The 12059-nt window shown below is 53.1% G+C and overlaps 1 protein-coding gene across 1 annotated transcript; it reads left to right on the forward strand.

Annotated features, from left to right (window-relative positions):
* Positions 1-436: 436 nt before the first annotated feature.
* On the forward strand, positions 437-11818 carry ampd3a (adenosine monophosphate deaminase 3a; the record flags this gene model as incomplete). The annotated part of the gene is made up of 14 exons (XM_084437357.1): positions 437-659; positions 842-1019; positions 2497-2662; positions 2900-3119; positions 3309-3438; positions 4031-4225; positions 5656-5787; positions 5922-6085; positions 6224-6350; positions 6452-6615; positions 7300-7420; positions 10652-10825; positions 11287-11397; positions 11642-11818. The coding sequence occupies exons 1-14, from the start codon at positions 439-441 to the stop codon at positions 11816-11818; spliced, it is 2280 nt and encodes a 759-aa protein (XP_084293483.1). The 5' UTR covers positions 437-438.
* Positions 11819-12059: the final 241 nt, after the last annotated feature.

Raw genomic sequence — 12059 nt, forward strand, 5'->3', positions numbered from 1 at the left:
ATTACAGCACAACAGGTTTACCAAGGTGATTACCACAGAGGTCTCGAGACGAGATAGTCAAGATTGTCTTTCCATACGTGTGTTTTAAATGTGGAAAGTCTGGTTGAACCCGCAGTGCGTTTGAGCCTGCAGCTTTTCTAAATGCATTTGCTGCTAGCATTTAGCATCACAACAAGATTATGTATGTATATATATTTTTTTTTTTACAGTAGTCCCAGTGGATACAGCGTCAGCCACATAGAGCCCAGTTTTGTTGCAATCAATGTTATGACAGAGATATGTTGGAAAACTGTATAATAAAACACACACACATACTGTATGCATGCACACACACACACACACACGCAGACAATCGCACATACCCATTCACAGACACGCGTACGCGCACGCTGGCTCTCAGAGCAGTGAGGCCTGGTTGTGCTGGTGCTCCCCGCAGACATGCCCCGGCAGTTCCCCAAGATCACGCTGAGCGAGGTGGACGAGGAGGTCCGTCTGCTGGCTGAGAAGGTGTACGCCTCGGCCCTGAAGGAGGAGGACACCAGGGACGCCGTGTCCATGTACACCGTGCCCGAGGACTGCCCCATCGGCCTCCAGCAGGACCGTGAGAGAGAGCTGCTCAGGGATCTGGCCGAGCAGCAGAGCGAGGAGAGCGCCAAGCGGTGGGTAGCGTCCAGCTCTCCGGAGCTCAACATCAGGCCACCGGACCTCAGTCACTCCCACTGACGAGGGGCCGGCCCGTCTCTGCATCGCCCATCGCCAAGACCTCATTTATCGTACTGTACACGTACTGTAATCACTCGACGGTCAGATACTGAGTTTTCCTCACGGCTTTGTTTCCCAGGAAGAAGAGTTTGAAGATGATCCGGTCCCAGTCCATGTCGCTGCAGATCCCGGTGAACGCAGAGTGGGCTCGGGCCGTGGTCACCCCTTTCCTGTCGCCATCGTCCACCTGCTCCTCCCTCCCAGAGAACTGCCCCGAGTACCAGAGGGTCACCATCAGCGGGGACTACTGTGCTGGGGTGAGTACTCGGCACACGCGTCCTCCTAACCCAGACCCTATCCTAACCCCACGCGTCCTCCTAACCCCGACCCTATCCTAACCCCACGCGTCCTCCTAACCCAGACCCTATCCTAACCCCACGTGTCCTAACCCCGACCCTATCCTAACCCCACGTGTCCTCCTAACCCTGACCTACACTAACCCTAACCCCACGTGTCCTCCTAACCCCGACACTATCCTAACCCCACACGTCCTCCTAACCCAGACCCTATCCTAACCCCTTAGTCCTCCTAACCCCGACCCTATCCTAACCCCACGCGTCCTCCTAACCCCGACCCTATCCTAACCCCACGCGTCCTCCTAACCCAGACCCTATCCTAACCCCACGTGTCCTCCTAACCCCGACCCTATCCTAACCCCACACGTCCTCCTAACCCAGACCCTATCCTAACCCCACACGTCCTCCTAACCCCGACCCTATCCTAACCCCACGCGTCCTCCTAACCCCGACCCTATCCTAACCCCAAGCGTCCTCCTAACCCAGACCCTATCCTAACCCCACGTGTCCTCCTAACCCCGACCCTATCCTAACCCTACGTGTCCTCCTAACCCCGACCTACACTAACCCTAACCCCACGTGTCCTCCTAAACCCAACCCTATCCTAACCCCACACGTCCTCCTAACCCAGACCCTATCCTAACCCCACACTTCCTCCTAACCCAGACCCTATCCTAACCCCACACGTCCTCCTAACCCCGACCTACACTAACCCTAACCCCACGTGTCCTCCTAACCCAGACCCTATCCTAACCCCACGCGTCGTCCTAACCCCGACCTACACTAACCCTAACCCCATGTGTCCTCCTAACCCAGACCCTATCCTAACCCCACGCGTACTCCTAACCCCGACCTACACTAACCCTAACCCCACGTGTCCTCCTAACCCCGACCCTATCCTAACCCTGACCTATACTAACCCTAAACCCATTCTATTTTTATTTTTCAACCTTCATTTTACCAGGGGAACCCATTGAGACCGGGGTTTTGCGATGGGGCCCTGGTTACAAAACAAAACAAAGACATCATACATTAATAAAGTCATTACACAGACATGATTCATTTACACATTAGAATTGATCAAATAAATACAAAAACACCATAATATTTGCACTTATGTCCCGGGAAGCACCAACCCTAACCCTTTTTTTTACCAATAAATTGTATTAAAATAAATAATTAAAAAAGTGATAAAACTGATAAAGCTGATAACAACATTATTTAAAAGCAAGCACAAACCGCCACTTCAGTTTCATTTAACATATTTTGAAAACAGTTGGAATGATTCTGAGTACCCAGGCCAGTGATTCAGTCATCTTGTATACCGTTTATACAGTACTGTATGCTGTGTATTATTTCATATACATTGGAGGTTAAAGGTCAAGTCGCCCCATTCAGAGCCTGTCCTGATGAGTCAGGTCTCGTCCTCTCTGTCCAGATCACGGTGGAGGACTATGAGCAGGCAGCCAAGAGCCTTCTGAAGGCCCTGTTCATCCGGGAGAAGTACTCCCGCCTGGCCTACCACCGCTTCTGCCGGACCAGCGCCCAGTTCCTCCGCAGCGCCGAGAGCGCCAGGTGGAGGGAGGAGGACGAGTTGCTGCCAGGTACGGACGCACGCCGCAGGATGTGACATCAGCGGCGGGGAATCACGTGTTACCAACTTCCTGTATCAGTGGAATCTGTGGTGGCCCCTGGTGAAAACCCCAACATCCCGCTCCCAGCAAAACGCCTCACCTCAACCCAACTGAACCATATAGCACAAGCGTAGCACAAATGTAGAAGTGTTCATTGCTGTGTGTTTCTATTCTCCTGGTGATGTCAGCTTCTCCTGCCCCTTGCAGACGTGTGTCCCACCCCCAGGGAGGGGGAGGACCCCTACAGCACGGAGAACATCCCAGAGGACCTGAGCTACGAGCTGAAGATGAAGGATGGGATCGTGTACGTGTACGACGGCGCCGAGGCCCTCAGAGACAACCAGCCTCGCAGCCTGCCCTACCCCGACCTGGAGACCTTCGCCATCGACCTCAGCCACGTGCTGGCCATGATCATTGACGGGCCCACGTGAGTGACCACGCCCACCGCCGCCGTAGCCCGCGACCTCCCACCTTATCCCGCCTTTGACTCGGCGTACAACCTGTTTTACAGGCCTTTCAAAAGGCTTGACCGGCAGCTTTTAGTAAAGTCGATTTTGACCGAATGAAACAACAGTGAGCAGATTTACACTTACCTCACGCCTGCTGTGCTTTGCAGGAAGACCTACTGTCACAGGCGGCTGAACTTCCTGGGGTCAAAGTTCTACCTGCATGAGATGTTGAATGAGATGGCGGAGCTGAAGGAGCTAAAGAGCGTCCCACACAGAGACTTCTACAACGTCAGGAAGGCAAGTATCAACACGTCACACTGTTAGCTGAATACTTCAGTCCCTGATAAGAACTGGAACACTCACAAGGAACTGACCAGAGGAGGGTTTTAGGGAATATCTATTTCAAATCAAATCAAAGCTTTATTTGTATAGCGCATTTCATACACAGAGGCAACACAATGCGCTTTATAGAGAACAAGGGAGGTGGGTATACGTCCCACCCCTACATATTCCAGAGGGAAGCAAAAAAACAGTATCACCCAGGGGCCAGAAAAGTGAGCTGTAAAAATTCTTCCCTGACCCCTCTCAACAAGACGATCGAGCAAGCTCCTGGAGTATGTTTTGTCCAACGGCTAAGAACATTTATAAAGAAATACATTACATTAAATTACATTTTCAGAGCAAAAAGGGCTAAAAACATCATAGGAGAGACATAGCAAACACTGGTGTATGTCTGTGTGTGCGTGAGTGTGAGTGTGCCTGGGTCCAGGTAGAGGCAGGGGTCGGGGGTAGGGTGGGGGTAGGATTTTGGCCCGGTCCCCTTTCTAGTAGGATCTCCTGTATACTGACGGTTCCCGCCACGCCCTCTCCACCCCCCTCCCTGGCCCAGGTGGACACACACATCCACGCGGCGGCCTGCATGTCCCAGAAGCACCTGCTCAAATTCATCCAGACCACCTACAAGATGGAGGCGGAGCGCGTGGTCCTGGAGAAGGGGGGCAGGAAGATGACCCTCCGACAGGTGTTCCACGGCCTCAACATGGACCCCTACGACCTGACCGTCGACTCCCTGGACGTACACGCCGTAAGACCCTCTCTCTCTCTCTCTCTCTCTCTCTCTCTCTCGCCCTCCACCCCCCTCTCTCTCTGTCTCCCTGTCTTCTCCAGGTAGATCTTGTGCTGTATCAGCTGTTGGATGTGTCGTTCAGTATATCTGCACTGTCATTTACACTGTCCTGCCTTTACACTGTCCTGTCTTTACACTGTCCTGCCTTTACACTGTCCTGTCTTTACACTGTCCTGTCTTTACACTGTACTGCCTTTGAACTGTCCTGTCTCTTCTCTGTCCTGCCTTTACACTGTCCTGTCTTTCCACTGTCCTGCCTTTCCACTGTCCTGCCTTTACACTGTCCTGTCTTTACACTGTCCTGTCTCTTCTCTGTCCTGTCTTTCCACTGTCCTGTCTTTCCACTGTCCTGCCTTTCCACTGTCCTGCCTTTCCACTGTCCTGCCTTTCCACTGTCCTGTCTTTCCACTGTCCTGTCTTTCCACTGTCCTGTCTTTACACTGTCCTGCCTTTACACTGTCCTGCCTTTACACTGTCCTGCCTTTACACTGTCCTGTCTTTACACTGTCCTGTCTCTTCTCTGTCCTGTCTCTGCACTGTCCTGTCTTTAACTGCCCTGTCTTTACACTGTCCTGTCTCTTCTCTGTCCTGTCTCTGCACTGTCCTGTCTTTAACTGTCCTGCCTTTACACTGTCCTGTCATTTACACTGTCCTGCCTTTACACTGTCCTGCCTTTACACTGTCCTGCCTTTACACTATCCTGTCTTTACACTGTCCTGTCTCTTCTCTGTCCTGTCTTTCCACTGTCCTGTCTTTCCACTGTCCTGCCTTTCCACTGTCCTGCCTTTCCACTGTCTTGCCTTTCCACTGTCCTGTCTTTCCACTGTCCTGCCTTTACACTGTCCTGCCTTTACACTGTCCTGTCTTTACACTGTCCTGTCTTTACACTGTTCTGTCTCTTCTCTGTCCTGTCTCTGCACTGCCCTGTCTTTACACTGTCCTCTCTCTTCTCTGTCCTGTCTTTACACTGTCCTGCCTTTACACTGTCCTGCCTTTACACTGTCCTGTCTTTACACTGTCCTGTCTCTTCTCTGTCCTGTCTCTGCACTGTCCTGTCTTTAACTGCCCTGTCTTTACACTGTCCTGTCTCTTCTCTGTCCTGTCTCTGCACTGTCCTGTCTTTAACTGTCCTGTCTTTACACTGTCCTGTCTCTGTCCTGTCTTCACACTGTCCTGTCTCTACACTGTCCTGTCTTTACCCTGTCCTGTCTTCACACTGTCCTGTCGTTACTGTCCTGTCTTTACACTGTTCTGTCTCATCCTTGCACCCTGTCTAATGTTGTCTATCAGTGTTATACACCAACTGACCAAAACAAATTCCTTGTACAGTATGTGTAAAAACCTACTGGCAATAAAATTGATTCTGATTGCGATATCTCACCTCCCAGGGCCGACAAACCTTTCATCGGTTTGACAAGTTCAACTCCAAGTACAACCCAGTGGGCGCCAGCGAGCTCAGAGAAATCTACCTGAAAACAGACAACCTCATCGACGGAGAATACTTTGCACGCATCATCAAGGTACAGAAGATAATAAACGCCCTCTTATTTCTGACGGTGTTTGGCGCAGATGTCTGTGTGCTATGGAACAACATACTGCAGTGGCACCGCCACTTAACCTTCCTCACGCCTGTGCCACTTCCTGCCCTGCGTAGGAAGTGGCCCACGACCTTGAGGAGAGCAAGTACCAGCACGCCGAGCCACGCCTCTCTATCTACGGGCGCTCTCAGGACGAGTGGGACAGCCTGGCCAAGTGGTTCATCCAGCACAAAGTGCACTCGCCCAACATGAAGTGGATCATCCAAGTGCCCAGGATATAGTGAGTGCGGTCGTCTGAGGACCACGAGACACGCGGCTTTCCACTGAAGAGTGACCGTGACCGTAATTCACGTCCTAAATACGACCCGGCTTCCACTCACTCTTCTCTGAAGCTCCTTTGCTATTCAATGTGTTTCAGTGATATCTTCAAATCCCGAAAGCTGGTCCCCAACTTTGCCAAGATGCTGGAGAACATATTCCTGCCGCTGTTCAGGGCTACGGTCAGCCCTCAGAAACACAAAGAGCTCCACGTCTTTCTCAAATACGTGAGTGGACCGCCATGATTCTGACCGTGTCACCCTCACCGGGCGGGTCACCACCGTAGCAGCACTCGTTACTAAATCTCTGCTCTCCTCTTCTCGTCCAGGTGACGGGCTTCGACAGCGTGGACGACGAATCCAAGCACAGCGACCACATGTTCTCCTACAAGAGCCCCAAGCCCGAGGAGTGGACGACCGACGACAACCCCCCCTACAGTTACTACCTCTTCCACATGTACGCCAACATCATGGTGCTCAACAACCTCCGGAGGTGAGTCCCTTGTCCAGTCCAGTCTCTCTGACCTGCAGAACCGTGGTCAGGAGAGAGAGCAGGGTTCAAAACTGAGACCAAATTGGTCGCATTTGCGACCTTTTTTTTGTAGTGCGATATGAAATTTGAACTGGTCGCACTGGTGCGAGTAACTAAAAAACGTCTATCTCTCACCCTCAAGAGCCGTATTTACACTGATCATCTGTGAAAATAGCTGCGCAGATTCACTGATGTTTACAGCATCTGATCACGTTTGTTACGTGGGAAATGTTACGTGGGGGATGTTACGTGAGGGATATTACGTGGAGGATGTTGCGTGGGGGATGACTGGCGCTCCTCTGATAGGACGGGATGTTTCGCTCTGACACCTGTAATAGTTTGGCTGTGTCCGCTCTCTGCATCATCTAAGACACTTGAGGTCGTCCCGGAAAGCGAGGTGTCCGATTGCAGGGCCTGCTGCTGTTGCGTGTGCCGCACCAGGACGTCTATAAATACACTCCCTGTAGAGAAGAATAGGATTACCTTCTTCTGAAGACTTCAGTTACTGGCACACTTGGTCAGCAAGCTCCTTGAAGGTCAATGAGATGCTGCTTGCGCGCGCGTGTGTTTGTGTGAGTGTGTGTGTGTGTGCATGTATAAATATGACTACCGTTTGAGTTCTGATCGCGTCTGTGTCTGGTCCAGGGAGAGAGGCCTGAGCACCTTCCAGTTCCGGCCTCACTGTGGAGAGGCCGGCTCCATCACACACCTGGTCTCTGCTTTCCTGACCGCCGACAACATCTCCCACGGACTCAACCTGAAGAAGGTGCTCAACCCCACACCCTAACCCCACACCCACTCCACACCCTAACCCCACACCCTAACCCTAACCCATCTCCCACGGACTCAACCTGAAGAAGGTGCTCAACCCCACACCCACTCCACACCCTAACCCCACACCCTAACCCTACCATCTCCCACGGACTCAACCTGAAGAACGTGCTCAACTCCTCACACAGGCGTTGTTTTACATGCATTTCCGATACTAATTCCTCACAGTCCTGCCATGGCGGAGCGTGGATGTTAGGAGCTCTAAAACAAGTAGATATCATCAATGGTAAATTAAATATGATGAAATGGTACTTTGTGAAGGCAATGTGTTGTAACTCACTGGTACTGTAACAGGTTCAACCCTCTCCTCCGCAACCTCCTAACCTCCCTGCCCATCTGCCTGGCAGGCATGACCTGCTCAGTGGTCAGGAGAGGCCTGGGTATCAGGCTGGACGCATGCACATACAGCCACTAGACATGACCCAACCAGGCTCTAGACCTGACCCAACCAGCCTCTAGACATGACCCAACCAGCCTCTAGACCTGACCCAACCAGCCTCTAGACATGACCCAACCAGCCTCTAGACATGACCCAACCAGCCTCTAGACCTGACCCAACCAGCCTCTAGACATGACCCAACCAGCCTCTAGACCCAACCAGCCTCTAGACATGACCCAACCAGCATCTAGACATGACCCAACCAGCCTCTAGACCCAACCAGCCTCTAGACCTGACCCAACCAGCCTCTAGAAATGACCCAACCAGCCTCTAGACCCAACCAGCCTCTAGACATGACCAACCAGCCTCTAGACCTGACCCAACCAGCCTCAAGACCTGACCTAACCAGCCTCTAGACATGACCAACCAGCCTCTAGACCTGACCCAACCAGCCTCTAGACCTGACGAAACCAGCCTCTAGACCTGACCCAACCAGCCTCTAGAAATGACCCAACCAGCCTCTAGACCTGACCCAACCAGCCTCTAGACATGACCCAACCAGCCTCTAGACATGACCCAACCAGCCTCTAGACCTGACCCAACCAGCCTCTAGACCTCACCCAACCAGCCTCTAGACATGACCCAACCAGCCTCTAGACATGACACAACCAGCCTCTAGACATGATCCAACCAGCCTCTAGACATGACCCAGCCAGCCTCTAGACATGACCAACCAGCTTCTAGACCTGACCCAACTAGCCTCTAGACCTGACCCAACCAGCCTCTAGACATGACACAACCAGCCTCTAGACATGACCCAACCAGCCTCTAGACCTGACCCAACCAGCCTCTAGACATGACCAACCAGCTTCTAGACCTGACCCAACCAGCCTCTAGACCCAACCAGCCTCTAGACATGACCCAACCAGCCTCTAGACCTGACCCAACCAGCCTCTAGAAGTGACCCAACCAGCCTCTAGACCCAACCAGCCTCTAGACATGACCAACCAGCCTCTAGATCTGACCCAACCAGCCTCTAGACCTTACCCAACCAGCCTCTAGACCTTACCCAACCAGCCTCTAGACCTGACCCAACCAGCCTCTAGACATGACCCAACCAGCCTCTAGACCTGACCCAACCAGCCTCTAGACCTGACCCAACCAGCCTCTAGACCTGACCCAACCAGCCTCTAGACCTGACCCAACCAGCCTCTAGACATGACCCAACCAGCCTCTAGACATGACCCAACCAGCCTCTAGACATGACCCAACCAGCCTCTAGACATGATCCAACCAGCCTCTAGACATGACCCAACCAGCCTCTAGACCTGACCCAACCAGCCTCTAGACATGACCCATGACCCAACCAGCCTCTAGACCCAACCAGCCTCTAGACATGACCCAACGAGCCTCTAGACCTGACCCAACCATTCTCTAGAAATGACCCAACCAGCCTCTAGACCCAATCAGCCTCTAGACATGACCAACCAGCCTCTAGATCTGACCCAACCAGCCTCTAGACCTGACCCAACCAGCCTCTAGTCATGACTAACCAGCCTCTAGACCTGACCCAACCAGCCTCTAGACATGACCCAACCAGCCTCTAGACATGACCCAACCAGCCTCTAGACATGACCCAACCAGCCTTTAGACATGACCCAACCAGCATCTAGACATGACCCGACCAGCCTCTAGACATGACCCAACCAGCCTCTAGACATGACCCAACCAGCCTCTAGACATGACCCAACCAGCCTCTAGACATGACCCGACCAGCCTCTAGGCATGACCCAACCAGCCTCTAGACATGACCCAACCAGCCTCTAGACCTGACCCAACCAGCCTCTAGACATGACCCAACCAGCCTCTAGACCCAACCAGCCTCTAGACATGACCAACCAGACTCTAGACATGACCCAACCAGCCTCTAGACCTGACCCAACCAGCAACTAGAAATGATCCAACCAGCCTCTAGACCTGACCCAACCAGCCTCTAGACATGACCCAACCAGCCTCTAGACATGACCCAACCAGCCTCTAGACCTGACCCAATCAGCCTCTAGACCTGACCCAACCAGCCTCTAGACCTGACCCAACCAGCCTCTAGACCTGACCCAACCAGCCTCTAGATATGACCCAACCAGCCTCTAGACCCAACCAGCCTCTAGACATGACCAACCAGACTCTAGACATGACCCAACCAGCCTCTAGACCTGACCCAACCAGCCTCTAGAAATGATCCAACCAGCCTCTAGACCTGACCCAACCAGCCTCTAGACATGACCCAACCAGCCTCTAGAAATGATCCAACCAGCCTCTAGACCTGACCCAACCAGCCTCTAGACCTGACCCAACCAGCCTCTAGATATGACCCAACCAGCCTCTAGACATGACCCAACCAGCCTCTAGACCCAACCAGCCTCTAGACATGACCCAACCAGCCTCTAGACATGACCCAACCAGCCTCTAGACCTGACCCAACCAGCCTCTAGACCTGACCCAACCAGCCTCTAGACATGTCTGCCCAACAGGGAGCACAGGTCCCGTGCAGCTGGCAGCTATGTGTGTACTCTGTGTGTTCTCTGTGTGTGTGTGTGTGTGTGTGTGTTTGTTTGCCTGCCTGTGTGTGTAAGTGTATGTGTGTTTGCCTGCCTGTGTGTGTGAGTACAAGTGTGTGTGTGTGTGTGTGTGTGTGTGTGTGTGTGTGTGTGTGTGTTTGTGTGTGTGTGTGTCTGTGTGTGTGTGTATACATGCATGTGTGTAACCCATCCATCTCTCCCCTCCCAGAGTCCGGTGCTGCAGTACCTGTACTACCTGGCCCAGGTGCCCATCGCCATGTCCCCCCTCAGCAACAACAGCCTGTTCCTGGAGTACTCCAAGAACCCTCTCAGGGAGTTCCTCCACAAGGGCCTGTGTGTGTCCCTCTCCACCGACGACCCCATGCAGTTCCACTATACCAAGGTACCGTCCAGCAGCTCTCTACAGCCTCAACATCTGTCTCTCCAGCCTCAACATCTGTCTCTCCAGCCTCTCAACATCTGTCCCTCCAGCCTCTCAACATCTGTCTATCCATCCTCTCAACATCTGTCTCTCCATCCTCTCAACATCTGTCTCTCCAGCCTCTCAACATCTGTCTCTCCAGCCTCTCAACATCTGTCTCTCCAGCCTCAACATCTGTCTCTCCAGCCTCTCAACATCTGTCTCTCCAGCCTCTCAACATCTGTCTCTCCAGCCTCAACATCTGTCTCTCCAGCCTCTCAACATCTGTCTCTCCAGCCTCTCAAGATCTGTCTCTCCAGCCTCAACTCCCTGGGCGTAGACAGTACGGTAACTGTGTGTGTGTGTGTGTGTGTGTGTGTGTGTGTGTGTGTGTGTGTGTGTGTGCGTGTGTGTGTGTGTGTATGTGTGTGTGTGGCCTGTAGGAGGCGCTGATGGAGGAGTACGCCATCGCGGCGCAGCTGTGGAAGCTCAGCACCTGCGACGTGTGTGAGATCGCCAGGAACAGCGTGCTGCAGAGTGGTCTATCCCACCAGGTACGCCCCCAATCCCCTCCCCCCTCCCCCAATCCCCTCACCCCTCCCCACGTCCGCTCCAGTCAGCCAATCCCCTCACCCCTCCCCCAATCCCCTCACCCCTCCCCACGTCCCTCACCCCCCCCCCACGTCCGCTCCAGTCAGCCAATCCCCTCACACCCTCCCCACGTCCGCTCCGGTCACCCCACCGCGCCGTACCGTTATTCTCTGGTCTAATGCGGTCATGTGACCCTGCCGTTTGCAGGAGAAGAAGCACTTCCTGGGCTCCAACTACGTGAAGGACGGTCCCGAGGGGAACGACATCCGGCGGACGAACGTGGCCCAGATCCGCATGGCCTACCGGCACGAGACGCTGTGCAACGAGCTCAGCTTCCTGGTGGACGCCGTGAAGTCCGAAGCCGTCAGTGCGCAGCTGGTGTGACCGCGAGCCACGCCTCCGTGACCCCGTGACCCCCGCCGGACCGTCAAAGCATGCAAACTCTCAGTAGTCACCAAATAATAGCCCTTGCATTCATGGGAGGAAATTGCAGATAATTATCATGGTCCAGGTTTCAATGAGTATATTGCCTTGTCGACTGTAACTGCATGCACATTGTAAACAACACTGTAAGGCAGATTATTATTATTATTATTATGAATTGAATTTATATAGCGCCCTTCAT

The sequence above is a fragment of the Borostomias antarcticus genome, assembly GCF_949987555.1.
Source record: "Borostomias antarcticus genome assembly, chromosome: 4".
Classification (NCBI taxonomy): Eukaryota; Metazoa; Chordata; class Actinopteri; order Stomiiformes; family Stomiidae; genus Borostomias; species Borostomias antarcticus.